This window comes from Falco rusticolus, chromosome 7 (assembly GCF_015220075.1).
Source record: "Falco rusticolus isolate bFalRus1 chromosome 7, bFalRus1.pri, whole genome shotgun sequence".
NCBI classification, from domain to species: Eukaryota; Metazoa; Chordata; class Aves; order Falconiformes; family Falconidae; genus Falco; species Falco rusticolus.
This window is the reverse complement of record NC_051193.1, coordinates 33,604,233-33,622,126: the sequence shown is the minus strand read 5'-3', so window position 1 is coordinate 33,622,126 and position 17,894 is coordinate 33,604,233. Positions and strand designations below refer to the sequence as shown.

General features: G+C 53.6%; 1 protein-coding gene and 2 long non-coding RNA genes across 5 annotated transcripts in view; 1 reads left to right on the top strand and 2 right to left on the bottom strand.

The window, feature by feature from the left end:
- Positions 1 to 2,503: 2,503 nt before the first annotated feature.
- OTX2 (orthodenticle homeobox 2) lies at positions 2,504 to 10,506 on the bottom strand. 2 transcript variants are annotated; one of them, XM_037396059.1, is made up of 5 exons: positions 10,371 to 10,506; positions 10,088 to 10,176; positions 6,356 to 6,573; positions 5,775 to 5,926; positions 2,504 to 4,401 (listed from the first exon to the last, which is right to left on the bottom strand). In XM_037396059.1, the coding sequence occupies exons 3-5, from the start codon at positions 6,450 to 6,452 to the stop codon at positions 3,781 to 3,783; spliced, it is 870 nt and encodes a 289-aa protein (XP_037251956.1). In that variant the 5' UTR covers positions 6,453 to 6,573; positions 10,088 to 10,176; positions 10,371 to 10,506; the 3' UTR covers positions 2,504 to 3,780. The 2 variants fall into 2 exon arrangements, with proteins under 2 accessions (XP_037251956.1, XP_037251955.1); XM_037396058.1 differs by lacking the exons at positions 10,088 to 10,176; positions 10,371 to 10,506 and adding an exon at positions 8,157 to 10,073.
- Positions 10,507 to 12,348: 1,842 nt separating this feature from the next.
- Positions 12,349 to 17,894, top strand: part of LOC119151514 — a 97,713-nt gene continuing 92,167 nt past the window's right edge. For both annotated transcript variants that reach the window (XR_005105450.1, XR_005105449.1), the window contains exon 1: positions 12,349 to 13,410. This is a non-coding gene — a long non-coding RNA (uncharacterized LOC119151514). The remainder of the gene's footprint in view (positions 13,411 to 17,894) is intronic.
- Positions 13,405 to 17,844, bottom strand: LOC119151513. Its single transcript, XR_005105448.1, has 3 exons — positions 16,424 to 17,844; positions 14,658 to 15,093; positions 13,405 to 13,613 (listed from the first exon to the last, which is right to left on the bottom strand). It is a non-coding gene; the product is annotated as an uncharacterized LOC119151513 (long non-coding RNA).

The following is a 17,894-nucleotide window of genomic DNA, read 5'->3' as shown; positions in this document are numbered from 1 at the left end:
AAGGTGCAGGCAAGGGAGCGGGCAGGTCGCAGGCAGGGGAATGGAGGGGGAAGCAGGCAAGGAAGCAGAGCAGGAGCAGGAGGGGATCAGACAAGGAGCAGGCAGAGTGCAGGCAGGGGAATGGAGGGGGAAGCAGGCAAGGAAGCAGAGCAGGAGCAGGAGGGGATCAGACAAGGAGCAGGCAGAGTGCAGGCAGGGGAATGGAGGGGGAAGCAGGCAAGGAAGCAGAGCAGGAGCAGGAGGGGATCAGACAAGGAGCAGGCAGAGTGCAGGCAGGGGAATGGAGGGGGAAGCAGGCAAGGAAGCAGAGCAGGAGCAGGAGGGGATCAGACAAGGAGCAGGCAGAGTGCAGGCAGGGGAATGGAGGGGGAAGCAGGCAAGGAAGCAGAGCAGGAGCAGGAGGGGATCAGACAAGGAGCAGGCAGAGTGCAGGCAGGGCATCGGGCAGCGAGCAGGCAAGGAGCAGGCAGAGGTGCCGGAGCCAGCACTTGAGGCAGCTTGACTGTTGTCGGGGTCAAGACTTCCCTCCTGGGGCTTTTTCAGTTTTGGTTTGGGTTTTTGTTGTGGGGTTGTTGGGTTTTTTTTTTTTCCTCTGGTGGGAAACGTCACCCTGCAGAACAGGGGGAGGATTCACTTATATGTATATTTTGGGGGGGCTGGGAGTATGCCTCCAATCAAACACTCTTCTGGTCAGCTCTTTGCCCCTGAATCCCACTTTCCAACACTAAATGGATGTGGTCCTGCCAGCTTTCCCCCCAGTTTTATTGGATCCAGAATTGCCTCCCACAGCCTGAAGTCAGAGGAAACAAATTCAGCCAGAAGGGAGATATAAAACATTAAAAACTAAAAAGGAGTTAAAATGCTTTTTACATAATATTTTGCATTTGCCAGCTTACCTTGGGATTTTGCCCTTTGCCCATGCGAGTGCCCGTTTAAATCAAAATCAGAAACAAACTGGTAGAGAAAATGTGGAAAGTGCAAAAAAAGCCAGGGGAAATCCACGGAAATTCCTGCCATGAATTGGCTTTTCTGATAAAAATGAGCACTAGCTGGAGGAGCTCATCCCTAACAGGCAGGGAAATACTCAGGAAAGAAAAATAAAAGATAAGATGAGAAAAGCAAAATGGGAAAAGAGGTTTGAAAGAGGCTTTAAAAAAAAAAACACATCAAAAACCCAGGAAACAAAGAGCTTTTCCAGGCAGGTGGGATGCTGCACCCCGGTTCAACAAGGACTTGCTTTTTCGGAATGTATTTTGCTTGAAGAGTTTTTTTGCGGGGGTAAACTTTGTTGGTTTGAACCAAATCAGCAGAGAAATGAAACTTTCCACGCTGCTGCCCAGGAGCAGCCGGCGGCAGAGACTCAGCTGAGCCATCCCCAGCAGCCCCAGCCTCCGCGCTGCCCGGCGCTTCCCAAACCTTCCCTGCACATATCCAACACTAAAAATACAATAATTGAGAAAATCACCAACTGACAAGCGCTAACACAAAGCAGCGTAAAAACTCGCCTTCGTTCAGAGCCGGCTGATCTGCTTATTTTAAACGCTGATCTTTGCTCACAGTGGCGGGGGACATAAATGCTGCTGGAAGGAGAGGATTTGCTGGTGCCCACGGAAGGGGACGCCCGTTTGGGATGTAGGGATGCGAAGCCAAGGGATGGCCAGAGCAGCACCACAAAGGCGTTTGTGCTCTCCGGTCCTGGAGACCACGCTGGGGTGATGGTGGCTGCACATCTGGGGCCCCAGGTGACTCGCAGGCAGTTGGGCACTGGTGACAAGCCGTGGGGGACAGCCGGTGACAGGGAGTGGGACAGTGATGGTGCTTTTTTCTGTCTTTTTCTTTCCAGAGGTTCATTTTTTTGCTGCGTTAAATCCAAACCGAGTTAAGGGCTCAAACCATGCCAGTGATGCCCGCAGGAAGGAGAGAGGGAGAAAAAGGGAGAAAGACAGAGAAAGAGCCACCAAGAGCAGGGATGCTTGAGAAGGGTCTGATCCTGCATCACAGGGTGCTGTGGCTTCAACTTGTGAAACTGGAGCTTAAACACTTGTCCCCCTCCTTCCCCAGCACCTCTGCTCAGGTGATCCTGTCTGATAACTCCCAGGTGCCCCCTTCTCCTCCCTGGATCAGCCAGGAAGGTTTAGGGCTCTCCCCAAGGCAACTGGGGACTCACACCTCCTGGGACGCCAGAGCGAACACATCCCTGCCCTCCCCACAGTGAGATTTGGGAAAGCTGGCTGGGACGGGGGAATGTCACGTTATCCAAGGTCTGTTTGCAATAAATGTTTTTTGCCTAAAAAATTATTAACAATAAAATAATCCCCCCTTCATTTTGCTTCCTTCACCTTGGGGAGTCACCAGCAAAACTCCCTTTGTTTCTGCCCTGCAGAAGCAGCCAGACCCTCCTGGTCCCCCGTGCCTGGCTGCAACCGAGAAATCCCTGCGGCAGACGGCATCGCCCCTCTCCATCACTCGCCGGATGCGATTAAAATGGAAGACAACCATCAAGTGTGCTAGAACCATTTTAATATAATTATACATATCTGCCAAATCCAGGAAAAAAGGTTTATGCATATATATCTTTTTTTTTTTTTCAGTTAACATCTGCAAGCATAAACGACAATGAATTTCTCGGTTTAAATTCATCCAGGTCAGAGCAACTGCCCGAAGTCCTGTTGGATTTGACGGTTACTGCCAGCGTGGCCAGCAGTAAGTGAGCTCCAGAGGAGTTTAATGTCCTCGGGTGGGGTTTTTTCGGTCTTTCCACTTTCATTCAGAGACAGTTTGTTGTAAAAAGTTTCAGTGCAGTTCACCTCAGGTGAAAGGAGATCGTGTTTTTGCATTTTTTTTAATATATATTTTTTAATTATTTTTAAAAAGATGATAATAGGTAACTCAGTTGCTCTGAATTTCACTTATAATTATAACCTATTTAAATCACAGCAGAACTCCCGCTGGTGCAGAGTTCATAGTTGCATACAATACAGGAGATCACAGTTTTGAAGTCTAGCACAGATTAAAAACCACAGATGTACCATTTATATAAGACACACACTGATTGTCTCTTAAAAACTACATATTGACTCCTTATGAACATTATCTTTTTTTTTTTTTAATCTTTAAATAAAGTAGTGCAGCTAGGACAATCAGTCACACAACCCACACAGCCCTGAACCAAGTTCTCCGGGTGCCAACTTGAGCAAGTTGGGCATGAAACAGTTGGATGAGCTCGAGAGCGAGAGAGAAAGAAAGAGGGAGGGAGAAAAGGAGGGAGAAAAAGAGAGATGTTGTCCATTCCGAATATTTTAACCGAGGGTTGGCTAACACATTGGAAACCTCTGGGTGAAGGATCTTTCCACGCACACACAAAAAAAGAAATAAAAATCTAGACTTTTTTTTTTACTTTTTTTTTTTTTTTTAAACTGGCCCATAGGTAGGACGATCTCCTACCTCTTCCAAACAAAGAAACCCAACAATTGCCTAAAACTAGAAAGAACACAGATGGGTCTGTCTGTTTTCTGCTCACTAGATGATCTGTCCGTTTAAGGCCTTCCTTCTCCGTTTTTCCTCTTTATTATTCCTTTTCCAGAGTGTCTGAGCAGGAGATGAATCTGAACAGGATCATACCAACACTGTCCCCCTCTTGTTGCTGTTGGTTTTTTTGTTCATTTGTTTGTCTGTTGAGTTATTTTTCTCTTTAATTTAACCAAGACCTGACTAAAACTGGAGCGTTCAGCCCAGCTTGTTCGTTCTCATCGCAATTTCTCTCGTTATCACAAAGGTTCTTCACAAAACCTGGAACTTCCATGACGACGTCTGGTCCTTATAATCCAAGCAGTCAGCATTGAAGTTTAACTTCCAGGAGGCAGTTTGGTCTTTATAATCCAAGCAATCGGTGGTGGAGTTAAAGCCCAAACTGGAGGCTCCATAGCCCTGGGTGGAGAGGGAGGCTGGAGACTGATTGAGGTGGCTGGTGACCGCGTTGGCACCCATGGGACTCAGGGTGGCCCCTGGTCCAGGAAGCTGGTGGTGCATAGGGGTCAAGTAAGATCCACAGTCCATCCCTCCGAAATAGGAGGTTGAGCCAGCATATCCTTGGCTGTAGCCCGATGCTTGGGTGTAGGTCATAGGATAGGATCTCTGCATGCAGGAGGAAGAGGTGGACAGGGGGTCTGAGAGCGGGGAGATGGATGCTGGGCTCCAGATGGACACAGGCGCACTGCTGCTGGAAATGGTGGGGACCGAGGTGCTGGATGGGGGAGTGAACTGCCCGCTGGTCCCGCTCTCCGAACTCACTTCCCGGGCCGGCGAATTCTTCTTTTTAGCTGGCCGTACCTTGTTCTGGCCCCCATTCTGCTGCTGCTGCTGCTGCTGCCGGCACTTGGCTCGGCGGTTTTTAAACCATACCTTCAGACCGAAAGACAGCGAGGGAGAGAAAAAGGCTGATGTTAGGGATGCACGGGCAAACCCAAGGAGGGAAAGAGATGGTGGTGGGGAGACATCATCAGGGAGGGGGCACTAAAAGGGCTCCCCACGTGCGGAGGGTTGCAGGCTGCTACAAAGAAAAGCTCCCAGACTCCCCCTCCTTGAGATCATTAGCAGCAATAACAAGTGGAAATGGGCAAATCAAACTGCTTAATAAAGTCACTTTTGGGCAAAAGGCGGGGGGAAGCGCTACCTATTTGCTGTTTGCCAGCTGGGGACCCCCAGGAATCACTGTTTAGGTCCTATTGAAGTCAAGCCCTTAATTAGAAACAATAGAGCATCAGAAAGGGAGGGAACAATCAGGGAAACAGGCAAGGGTTGAGGAGGTGGGGTTAAGGTGTCCCATTTACCCTCTAAATAGGCTCTCTGCTCTCCCACCCCACCCTACTCCAGCCAGGGTTGACCACCCAACCCATCTCACCCTCTCTTAGCAGGGACCAAGGGGGCTGGCTCTAGGGGAGAGGGGTGCTGGGGAGGTTTCGTGGGGAGAAGGCGAGGGTTTGGCATGGGGGGGTCCCAGTCCCAGGTGGCTACGATCTGCTGGGGCACCATGCAGTCTCAGGAAGCCTCACAGGGAGGCAAGCGGGAGGGATGGCTTTGGAACTGCCCTGCCCAGGCTGCAGGGGTGTCCTGAATCCTCCTGCTCTGCCAGCAGCACCTCCAAAATGCTGTCGGGATTGGGCCCCTGCAAGCTGCTTGCAGAGGAGACACAGCCCAGCCCCAGGGAGAGGGTTTCCCCCCGCCACGGCATCCACTCTCTCATCGAAGTCCCTTCAAAAGGAGAGGAAGCCCCCAGTCTATACTGGTGTGAAAGGGGATCCCGGTCTGGCCCTGCTCCAGGGATGCCGTGATCTCTGGGGAAGGAGCGATCCTTTACGGCTTCCACAGGGGCCCCAAACGCCTGCAGGACGAACTGGAATTTGGCACCCGGGGCAAGGTGCCGTGCAGAGATTGGGGATGCTGGGGAGTCCTTTACGGCTTAGAGGGACCGAGAGGACTGGGGAGTGGTGTGGGGGGCTAAGGAGCTGGGAGCTGCATGAATCCCCCCTCCAATGCACAGGGAGGAAGGAGCAAGGGGCACACTCCAATCATGGGGAGGGCCAGCTGCCACTCCATCGCCCCCTTACACCCTCACCCATCTATGAGCCTCCTTCGTCTCACAGGATCTAGATACTGCTCCAGGGCTGACCCCATCCCCTATGACAGCCCCCTCACCTCCCTGCCAGCCCAAACTCCCCATGCTGGGCTGGAGGTGGGGGGCAGGCAGGGCTCTGCGGGGCCACCCCGCTTCGTACCTGCACTCTGGACTCGGGCAGGTTGATTTTCAGCGCCACCTCCTCCCGCATGAAGATGTCGGGGTAGCGGGTCTTGGCGAAAAGGGCCTCCAGCACGTCCAGCTGCGCCCGGGTGAAGGTCGTGCGCTCCCGCCGCTGCTTTCGCGGGGTGGCTGCGAAAGGAGCCAGAGGCCCTGGCTGTCAGTCAGCGGCCCCTCAGCCCCCTGTGTCCCCTCCAGCCCCCTACCCAGAGGGGCACCCCCGTTCCTCCCTCTTCTCCTGGGCGACCCGTATCCCCATCCTCAGCCACCACCGTGCCGCAGTTCCACCTCCGATGCCTCTTCCCCATCTCGCCCGGATGGGTCTGGAGCATCTGCCCCCCTCTCCAGCAGGAGCGAGTCCCCTCTTTGCAGACCCTTCCCCGGATAAAAAGTTGAGAGTGAGCATGAAGGGAGAAAGAAGGGGCCCCGCGCCCCCCACCCCCCACCCGCCCCAGCCATCACGGTCCCTGGGCACGTTGTGCCTCCACAAGCCCGGCGGCTTCTCCTCCGTGGGGCAAAAAAAAGGCGGGGCGGGGGAGAGGGAAGAAAAACGTGGCTTACCGGGATAACCGACGGACGGATGCAATAAATCCATGCCCGAGGTTGTGAGACTCAGGCCATTGACTGCATAAGGTGGTTGCTTAAGATAAGACATCATGCTAAAGTTGTGGCGGGGAGGAGAGTTGGCCGAAATCCGGGCGAGGGGGAGCCGGCCGAGCGCCCTGCCTGCCCCGGGAGCTGCCGGGGGGTGCCGTCGGGCGGGGGGGGCCGCCAGGTGCCTGCGGAGGCGAGAGAGGACGGGGAAGGGGGGGTCAGGCCAGCTCGCTGCCCCCCCCCTCCCCCCAGCTTTTATCCCCGCCGCCTTCCCCCGTCAATCCTCCAGCTCGTAAAGCCGGACCCCGGCCGGATTTGGGAGCTGGGAGAGACTGACTAGATAAACGCATCTCTCCCAAAAAAGGGCGAGGAGGGGAGGGAGGGGAGCACATCCCAGCCAGTAATTACTACCCGAACAAAACCCCCCCATGCCTTCAACTGCCCGCATTGTACGGCAGCCCGGGGCATTTGCATAGGATTCCCGGCCGGGCACCGGCTAATTGTCTCAAGCAAAACTTGATTGGGGCCATTGGCAGACACAAAGAACCCCTCGGCTAAATAAATAATGCAGATAACAAAGCCCAAGGGTGAGAAACAAAGAAACAATTCAAGAAACCTATCTCTCCCCTAGTCTCTTGCAAGGACTTTAATTATCCCAGGTTTGGGCAACATTCAAACCTTTACCCCCCCTCCCCTCTCCCCTTCCCCCCGACGTTGCTGCATTTCAGAGCTCAAATGCCCGCTCGAGAAGAGACAAACTTTTCTGCTCTACCGCCATCAGTCCACGTCTGCAGTAATTTCCACCGGCCATTTGCACCTAATTAGTACTCCGGGTAATTAGATTTGGAGGCAAGTAACAGATTTATTAGGCTTTCAAGAAACTCTTGATGACGGAGCTGAAGCTAAACAAACACCCCGGTGGTGCGCGGCCCCGGGACGGCCCCGGCGGCTCCCCCGGGCCGGGCTCCGGCTCCGGCTCCCCCGGGCCCCGCTCACCGCCCCGGGGCCGTGCTCTCCGCAGCGGGGGGTGAGGGGGACCCAAACACACACTCCGCCAAAAAATGGCCGACAAGGGGACAACCGGGGGCTCTTGAAAGGGTTAAAACTGTTTTCCCGTGAAAATATTTTTTTTGGGGGGCAATTTTTTTGGCCAAAATCTCTCCCTTCCCTCCATTCCTGGTACCCATCGGAAAAACGAACTCCAGCACAACTTTTTTTTCCCCAAACACCCCAAAATTCCGTGTTTCGGTTAACAAGCGCACACGGGAGCAGAGCCGCCGCTCCGGGAGGGCTGCGCGCTGCCTGGGGGCTCCAGCGGGACCCCCGGCCCAGGCGCACCCCCCGTCCGTTTCTCTTCTCCGCGGAGCGGAGTTTCCTCTTTTCCCCTCGGGGAAGCGCTTGGCCGCCCTCAAACGTCCTGGGCGGCGGAGCGGGTGCGCATCTAGCGCAGGGAGCGCAAGGTCGGGCCCCGCTTTTAACATTCCCCCCGCGGGGGGAGGCTTCAGCGAGGGGGGAGTCCCGCTACGCGCCGCCGTCGGAGCAGCCTCGGCCGCCAATTTGTTCCAGCGCAAAATAAGCGGGAGAGTAAAACTGGTTTTGCTGCCCGCTTAAAAACGAGCAAACAAATAGACAAAATAAAACACAAGCCCAACATTTCCCCTTCCCCCCCAAAAAAAAACCACAAAACCAACCACACCAAAAAAACACCCGATCATAAACAACCAAAAACAACAAAAAAGCCCAAAACCAACAAAAACCAACGCCAAACCTCCGTTCCGTTAAACTCGGCGGCATCACGCCGAGGCACCAGCCCGGCGCGGCCGCCCGCGGAGCCGCTTGGCCGCGGCCGCGCAGCCCGGGGCCGCCCCGCAGCCCGCGGAGCAACGGCTCCGCTCCGCAATCTGTCACCTTTTCCCCTCCTCCCCCCCGCTCCGCAAAGATCCCGGCTACCAGTTGCTCTGCCCTCGCTCAATAATAATTACCCCGTCCGAGAATTAATTATAATAAATGTTTTCTTGATAAACTAACGAGATAATCCAGGCGGCACACGCTCCCTAATTACGGGCCACCGGCCCCAGCTCCGCTGATGGCCCCGGCTGATTAATGCAAGGCAGCGATCCGCGGCCGTGCGCGCAGGCTGCGGTCTGCCCTTGGCCGCGCTGCGGGGGGACGCGGGCGGCTGGGGGGGCTTCGCCGGGCCGCGGAGCAGCGCGGAAAGGCTCCCGAGGAGGCAGGGGGGGAAGGTGCCGAGATAGAAAAGGGAATTTGTTTTGTTTTCTTTTGCAAACGAGAGCTCGGTTCCCTGCCCGCACCGGGCTCCACCGCATTTCTTAGGTTATTTTTTTATTGTATTCTCCCTCCCGGAGGGAGGGTTTGGGTTGATATTCCCCAACACGGGAATTTTCGCACCGGGGATGGACCCACCACTGGCTCTGTCGCTGCGCAGCCCCCCGCGCTTCGCCCTCCAAACCTGCGCGCAGCTGCAAGGCCGCCGGCCCCTGGCGCGGGCAAACGACAGGGGCGGCCGGGAGCAGCGGGGCCGGGCCGGCGGGCACCGACCTCGGCCGCGAAGCAGCCTGACCCATCGCTGCCTCCTCACCGCCAGCCGGTCCCATGGTTTAACTGCTTTTTTTCCCCTTTCTCCATTTTTTTTTTTTTTGTTAACCTGGAGTTGCATTTTTTCAAAAGAAATAAATAATAAAGCTCAACTTCTCGGAGCAGCCGAAAGCTGAATAAATCTCTGCAGCGAAGGAGATTTTTAGGTCTAAAGAAACTTGTGCCAGTGCACAAGGACTTTCCCGACTTTCTCTTTGTCAGCGCGGTGCAATTTAGAGCAGGGAGGCCGGGGTGCGGAGCAATGCGCGTTATACACGGGCGGCGTCTGTGGGAAGAGCTTTCCCACAGCTTTAAAAAAATAATAACAATAAGATAAGGGAGGTGGGAAACAGCCCCAGTCCCTCTCCGACCTGGATGCCATTCTCGCGATCCATTTCACCCTCACCGAGCCATGAAGCTCCGGCCCCAGACGCCTGGAAGCTTTCTCTCCCTGCGCTTTCCAGCCTGGTTCCCTTTGCAAAATTACTTTGCTGAGTCCCTGCATGGAGAGGGGAGGGGGGGAGTGGCAGGCAGGAGCCGAGAGAGGGAAGAAATTTCTTCCCGGTTATTTCTTATTTTAAAAGTCCACCTCAGGGCCAGGGAATAACTGAAGGCCTAAGGATCAGGCCGGAAAAAAAAAAAAAATCATGTACCCAACGAAACCGCGGTGAAGGACCGCGCCTGCCTGCGGAGGAGCGAGCGGACTCCGCGCCCGCCCACGGGAGACGGCCCGGCCGCGGCGGCGGGGCACGGCGGGCAGGGGAGGCAGCGGGCACCGCGGCCCCGCTTCTCGGGTTTGGCCCTTCGCCTTTTCATCCACCAGCTCCCGGTCCCCGCCGAGGGCCGAGCGGCCGCCGCTGCCCCAGGCCCGGGGCCGCCTCCCTCCTCCGCCCGGCCTGGCCCGGCCTCCCCGGGCAGCCCCGCATCTCCTCCGGGGAGCCGCCCGCTCCCCGCCGCCAGCACCGTGCCCCCCCGCTCGCTGCACACATACTCTGTTTAAACCAAAAACATTTTACAAAAGAATTAATTTCCACCCCCCTTCCCCTGTGTTTCTGCCCGCCGAGCAATGCCCCAGGAAAGATGAAGCGAGCGGGTCTGACTTACCTGCGAGCCTCGCCGGAGCTGGACGGGGCTGGGGGCGAGGGGCGAGACCTGCCGCCCGGATCCTCGCCAAATTCGGGGGTCGGGCTGAGCTGGGAGAGAAAGCACAAAGCGGGAGGTTAGAGAGCTCGCCGCATGCACATGCCCACGACATCGGAAAGGGGGCGGGGGGGGGGGTGTGTAGAAAAAAAAATGTTTGAAAAAGAAGAATAAATGGGGGAGAAAGGGGAGGGGACGGTGCAGGAGAGGGATGCGGGGATGCTCGGGGTCTGGGCTCGGTACATACAGAGCTGGCCGGTGCCGGAGCTGGTCAAGTGATTTTATTTTTAATAATAGTGGCAGGGTGCGTTGGAGCTGAGGTCTCTACCTCTCTCGGGGAGCTTTGCTGAGAAAGCGCCTCTCTGGCAACTTTTTGACGCAAACTCTCCAACCAATGGCAGGGAGAGAGTGATTGACACATCTAAGCCAGGGGGGAAATAATAAAAACACACAACAGGGGGAGGAAAAAACAGGCCGCTGCTGTACCGGGGGGACAATCAAGCGAGAATAACAGCCACCGAAATGACACGAGAATATACATTAAAAGAACCTGCTCGGTTTTAAAAATATACATTATGGAGCGGAGCGGATGAAGTCATTGTACAAATTAATGTGATGGACAGCGGCGATGGCGTTAGTGTATTGCCCGGGGGGAGGGGGGGGTGCAAAAAGCTGTGTGTGCTGGATAATAATAACAACAGCAAAATATATTAAAATATATAAGTAAATATTTGGGCAGGGGGGGACGCGGAGCCTGCCAAGAACCCTTGGCTGAGCAGCACGAAACTGGGAGAGAGGAAACCCGCGGGAGCAAAGCGACATCCCCCCCGGGACAGCGGGGAGCGGGGTGCCAGGGTGCCCCCAGCTCCGGGTCCCCCCACTGCACCCGCGGAGCGGCCCGCACCCTCCGTCCCACCTCCCGGGGCTCAAGTGTCCCCGGGGCGAGGGGAATTGGGTCACCTGGGGGGGTTATGTGTTTTTTTTATTATTCTTTTTAAGATATATATGTGGTTGGTGGTGTAGAATGGGACTTAGCGGCGCCGCGTTGGATTTGCAGATACGGGCATGGACGTGTTTTAATAGAAACCAGCTCGGTGTAGCGAATGGGTGGGGAGGGCCGGGGGGGGCCCCGACGCCGAGCAGAGCCCAGCCGGGCGCAGCGGGCATGGGCACCGGGACGCGCCTCCCGCACCGCCCGTCCCCGTTCAACTTCTCCCGGGTCAAAGAAACCCGAAAATAAAGCGTTGCCGAAAGGCAGGAGGACGGAGACGGCTGAGGTGGGAGGGAGGGAGCACTCACACACTTTCCTCACTTCTGACAATAGGGGAAAAAAATGCAGCGGCTCGATCATTTTAATGGGGTGACCTATGTTAATGAAGTTATAGCAATTAATTCGCCTCTTTGTGGCTCTCTCTGAGCCTGGCTGCGTGCAATCCAACGTGGTTGTCCTTGGACTTTAGCGCAATCCCGAGCGCGGTCGGTGCAGCCGGGGCTGGCGGTTTGCAGGAGCAGGTTTGGGATGCTCGGGGCTGGGCTGGGTGCTTGGGTGTTGTGGGTTGTGGGGTTTGTTGTTTTGGGTTGGGTTTTTTTTTTTTTCTTTTTCTCTTTCCTTCCAGAGAGAAGGAGGAAGGAGGGGGCAGAAGAGAAGGAGGGAGGGGAGAGGAGGGGAAATTAAACAAACAAACAAACAAACGAAATAACCCCTTGCACAAAAGCAGCCGCAGCCCTGCCCGCCGGAGCCGCTCCCACTTTGGCCGCTTTTTTTTTTCTTTTTTTCGCCAGGCGACTTCGCGGAAAGTTGGTACCCGGGTACCCCCGGTCGGGACCCCCCCAGGACCCCCAGGCCTTGTAGTCCTTGGAGTTGTGGTGCTTTTTTTGTTTTGTTGTCGTCCGTCCCCCGTCCTCCCCCGAACCGTGAGACTCATTTGGGGGACTTTTTGTTGTTTTGTTTGGTTTAGTTGAGGGGGTTTGGGGGCTTAGCGAGGGGCGGCTGCAGCCCCCCATCCCTTTGCAACACGTCCCCCCCCCCGTCTTCCCGCAACCTTTGCGCAGACACCAGCGCAAATCCTTCCCTTTCACCTCCCCGCGTGTCGGCACGGCCACGCCACCCCTCAGCCTCTCCTTTAGCAGAGCACCAGTAATAAATATCCCGATTGAACCCTTCCCCCCCCTACCCCCACCCCCCGCCTTTGCCATAGTCTCCCGCCCCCACATATTATTTAATAACCTTAATCCACCTTGGAAGAATGAGAGAGATAATTCGTCCCCGTGTATCCTGACCAGGAGGGTATTTTCGAAATCGATTAAAAATAAAAGGGGGGAAAAAAAAAAAAAGAAAGAAAGAAATGGGTGTTCGGGGGCTGGAGGAAGCCGGGCTGTGTCAGAGGAGGGCTTAGCAAAGCAGAGAAATAAAATTCAGTGCCTGAAGAAAGTAGCTGGGAGAGCAGGTTTGGAAGCGCAGCCCTCGCAGTCCAGCCGGGCTGACAGCCCTGCCTGCAGCTGCCCGCGCTGCCTGGCCGTGGGGCAGTGGGCAGGCAGCGCTCTGCCCTGCCTGCAGCCTGCCAGAGGCAGCAGGGACATCCCAGGCTTTCCCTCTGCCCCCCCCCCCGGCCTGAGAAGTTGGGAATAATTCACGCGGCCAATAAAACAAGTGGCGGAGATGGACAGTGTTACTTAAATAAACAAGGGTCTCTTTAAAATTCTCATCCACTTCAGATGTCTAAAGTAAGATTGTGATGATTTTGTCACGGTTTGGTAAATTTACCCCTTTAAGAGGCTTTCATAAATCCCAGAACACACCTTCAGCCAGATTTGAATATAGATTTAGGTTTTAAAACCCAGAAGCTGGGAACACCGCTTTATCAAAGAGAATTTCCCTTTAGCTTAGCAATGTGTCGGAATGGCTCTTGCAAAGATTGGATCTGAGAGGGGGAAAAAGGGGGAACCTTCTTTCCTGGAGCAATCCTGCACACACTTTGCAGCTGCCTCTGCCTTCAGCCTTCTGCAGCTCGGGGAAAAGTCGCCAAAAAAAAAAATTAATAAGAATTGTTGCAGCTGTAGGAACTTGGGGTTTTTTTTATTATTCTTTTAATTTTTTTTTAACTTTCCAATCTCTTCTGGTCCACTTGGAAAGCGTTTCAGAGCAGGTACAGTCCCAGAGAGCCAGACTAGCTGGGGCTAACGGGGAGTGAGTGGAGATGTGTGATTTTCTGCCCTCTAAGAACTTTGTGCTCAGAGAAACAAAATCTGCTTCTGGGATGAAAAGAAACTGTAACTTCTGCTTCTCAGTAAGTTCTCCAACTTTCCGATGCCAATCGCGTTACAGAGCCATTTTCTCTCTCTGTGTAGCTGTTTCTTCTCTCTTCTCTTTCTCCCTCTTTACTTCTTCCTCTGATTTAATTTCCGACTCTTCTTACTAACGCGACCGTTTCGCGAGTGGTTTTATTGCCGTGTGTATCGCTCACCAGGCTGATCGCGCTCAGCTGCTGCCCTTGGTTATTATGACCGGGTGGGGGGGGGGATAAAATAAAAAAAAAAATTATTCAGGTCGGGTGAAAGTTAAGGAAGGAAGCAACCCCAGCCCCCCCACCCCTCCCAAAGAACCGATTTATAATTTGTCATCTTTGTATCTCTGATCGGCTCCGGAAAGCGATGCATGCTACGCACTTTTAAGCTTTTCCCTCATCGGATTTGTGTCTAGTTAAAATATTCCAGACTTTCATTGAAGTTTATCTGCAATTCAATTGCGGGTTGTTTTTTTTTTAGGGTTTGCCTTTTTTTTTTTTTTTTGAGTTCGACAGTCCCCCTCACCCCAATATCTCCCTTTTGGGGGTGTAACGCCAGAGATACTGGCAAAGCTGTATCATTTGGAGAAAGGGTCGGATTCGTTTTAAAACGCCGGAATGATAAAAAAAAAAAAAATCCCCCTCCTTTTCCAAGCGTCTGGGAGGGGAATGGCAGACCCGTCACCTCCTTTGGGGAAGGAAAAAAAAAAAATAAGGCAGCATCTTCGCCTAAATGAAACCAAGTTTCATAATTGGGATGGAGGGGGCCCGGGGCAGGGGGAGAGGAGAGGATGTTGGAGGCACTTAGGGGCGATCTGCAATTTGCCCAGCTCATCTGGGAGCCAAACAAGTCCTAAAAATGCTATCCCGAGCGCAGAGAAAGTGAGGTCAGGGCTTGCACCTGAGCGAAAGTCTTATGTGCACCGGCGGGGGTGGGGTGGGGGGCTCTATGTGTGTGTGTGTCTTACCCCCTCCAAAAAAAAAATAATATCCCAAACCAACTTAAACAGAGAAATAATTCAACAGCATTGAATTAAAAAAAAAAAAAAAGTCTTTGGGGGAGGCGGTGCGTGGGGGGGCTCACGCGTGGGGGCCGGTGCGGGGCGTCCCCGGGGGCCGGTGCGGGAGGCTGGGGAAGGGGTGTGTGTCTGTGAGTGAGTGTGTGTGTGTGTGTGTGTGTGTGTGTGTGTTGATGAAAGGCGCTAATACTGCCAGTTTACATAATTTTTCTCTCCAGGCCATGAAGTTACCTTGATGAGCAGCTTTCTGCAGCAATCAGATTATAGCTCCCAACCCAGATATTAAAATAACGGTTACAGTCCCATATCTTGCGTGTTGGCAAACTTGGGAGAAATGAAGGGGTCGGGGGGAGGGGGGGGGGGGAGGGAGAGAAAGAGCCAGAAAAGGGGTTTTGTAAGAAAGAAGAAAAGAAAACCGCAGAGAAGCTTTAAACTAGTCTTTCGTTTGTAACCTTTTACAACCTTTATTTCCCGTATATGAAAAGCTCCTTTTATCGAGACCCAGAAAGAACTTTTATTTTTTTTTCCTCCCTTTGGATTTTTAATTAGAGCCCATCAATTGCAGCCATATATATAGGAATCGATATAAAGTAATCCGTGGAGATGGGCTAAGGTTTTAATCGAAAATCTTCTTTGCCATTCTTTGCAGATCTTCTTTAGCCGCTGGCTGGTGGAGAAACAAATGTTCATTACAAAAATACCCCCCAAACCCCCAAAGCACACACACCTCCAACCAAACAAAGCCACAACGCAGAAAGCTTGCAAAAGATCAGAAACCAACTGTTGTTACTATGTGAATAAGAAATTACTCTTATGCTTAACTTCATTCTCCCTTGCGGGCAGTTATTTTTCATATTGGGAACTTTAGAACTAGCTCCGAAGACTACAGCTAATTTTTCCTTTCTTAAATTGCATATGGGTGATGGTGTTTTCCATGCAGGAAGGGTCTGGCTTGTGTGCCCGCGAGTGTCTGTGTGTCCGGTAACAAAGATCCCACAAGTACAACGCTGCGGTGAAATGCAGACACCGTCCCTTTGCAGCTTCTCAGGCTCACAAATATAGCACTTTTTTTTTTTTTTTCCCCGCCCCCTACAGTCTTTGGAGTTTTTTTCCCTTTTTTTTTTTTCCCCAAGTGTTTTATATTATGTAAAATTTAATTCTTTGCTTTCACACGATGAAGTATTTCTTTTCCAATGTAAAAAGAAAGGAGGAAAAATCCCAACTCCAAAGCTCCCCCAACCTTCCTCCTTTCTAAAGAACTAGGGCTGTTTTTCTCCAGGGGAAGGAGGGGAGTGGAAGCTAAATATTAAACAATGCAGGCAGCTTCGGGTTTATTTTGGTAAATTAATTGTGAGACTATTCTGGCTCCTGTGTGTTTCTGCATGATTAAACTGTGCTATTTGTTCCCCAAAGCTGCACATTAGCAGAAAGTGCAAGTCTATTTTAAAGCATCATCCTCAGGTTTAATGTAAGCAAACTAGGCTGAGTGAAAAGTTTACCCGAGTAATTGCAGCTAAGAGTGGACTGTAGTTGTTTTAATCATTATTTTCTATCTGATAAGTGCGTTTTAAAGAATGGATACTGCATTTTTTTAATCTGAAGGAAGCGAATCTGCCTGTATTTGTACCCCAACCTCACGTCTTATCTGTATGAAATTTCAATTTATTTAAAAGCCTGGTATTTAATACACTACACGGGCCACATTTAGTTTAGACAAACCCCCTCTTGTACTTTCTCCGTAATCACGCCTAATGAAAACGTGGGATTTTTCCATTATTAAAAAAAAAAAAAAAAGTGAAAATATAATGCATCTTCATTAGGAAAATTGACTGCTGTGCTCAAGACAGTTCTTAATTGAAAAGGCAACCTATTTTAATGGTGTGGTTGAGGAGAAGATTACATACTTTATCCAAACACAAAGACAATTAATAATGAGGACCAGGCTGCTGCCATTAACTCTAATGTAGTTACATCAATGTCAATGGAAGTGCTCGTACCTGAGAGGTGATGGGGCTGCACCCCGCGTCCCCCTCCGCCCTGCCCGGGCACAGCTCATCCCCTCCTCCAGCAGCAGCAGCAGCACCCGGGCATCGCCGCCGTCTCCCCCGCTCCACCGATAAACCCAGCAGCACCGTCCCCGCCGCTTTGCCCCCCGCCCCCCCTTATTATTATTATTATTTAATATTTTTTTGTAATGGCAGCACAACCCCAAGAAGTTGTGCAAATAGGGCTCGCCCCCGCCGCCTGGTTTAAAGGGACTTTTAAGAGCTGCCTAATTCAGGATATTTAAGAGCATGACAATGCGGAGTGGTGGTAGCGGTTAAGCTGCAGTTTGCAAACGAATCCGTGCCCCACAGCCAAGGGAAAAGTCCTTTCCCCCCCGCTCATTTCCAGCGCTGCCAAGCGCCAGCGTTCGCCTGAGCGACGCCTTCGCTTAAGGCATTTCTTTGGGCTTGGGGGGAAAAAAAAAATTAAACTTTCATTTGCTCAATTTGCTGATAACGTGTATTTATGCCGAGCGTTGGTGGCTGAGGGTTTGCTCTGTATTTTTATTTTTATTTTTTTTCCCCTAGGAGGGACGGCTCGGTAAAACCCCGTGCGCTCGGGGCCGGGCGGTGTTTCCGCGCCTGCGGAGCGGGCCGGAGGGGGGTCGCGGAGCAGTGCCGAGCGGTGCGCGCCCTTCCCCGAGTTAAAAGTCCTACTCAAACCCCCTTCCTGGAAGCGAAGTTGCTTTGATAATTAGAAATAAAATAATTAAACTAGAGCAGCGCAATTTCTCCCTAAAAAAAAAGAAAAGAAAAGAAAATCTAATTAATATATATATACGATAACCGCGCAAACTGCTCCCCCAGCCAGCGCCGGCCCCGCGGGCACCCTTCGGGCGGGCGATGCGCCGGGCGGGGGGTGCACCGGGCGGGGGGCACCCCCCAGCCTGCAAAAGCCGAGCCGGTGACTTGGGGGGCTCAGGGTCGGCTGTGGTGGTTTTTTGAGGGGGTGGTGTCAGGGTCGGCTGTGGTTTGGGGGGGGTTCCCAGCCGGAGTCCCGCACCCCCGCCCGGCCGGGGCGGAGCGGAGCGGAGCGGAGCGGGGGGTCCCTGTCAGCCGCCTCCCGTGGGTGCAAATGGCCTTTCGGGATGTTCCGCGCGCGCTGCCCGCGGTCCCGCCCGGGCTGGCACCGGAGACAATGTGGCCGCTCGCTGCCCGGCGGGGCGGGCTCCCGCGCCCCCTCCCCGGGGCCGACAGCTCCGGCGGCCCCCGGGCCTAATCCCGGCCGGGCCCCCCTCCTCCGGCAGCCTTTCATCTCCGCCGGGAGGAGGAGAAGGAAGGGGGGGGGGCCGGCGGCCCCGGTGCCGGTGCCCAGCGGCGCGGGCTGCCCGCCCCAGGCTCGGTCCCGCCGGGCGGCCGCCCCTCCCCGCCCCGGCCCTCCCCCGCCGCCGCCGCAGCTGCCGCCGCCGCCGCCCCCGGGGAG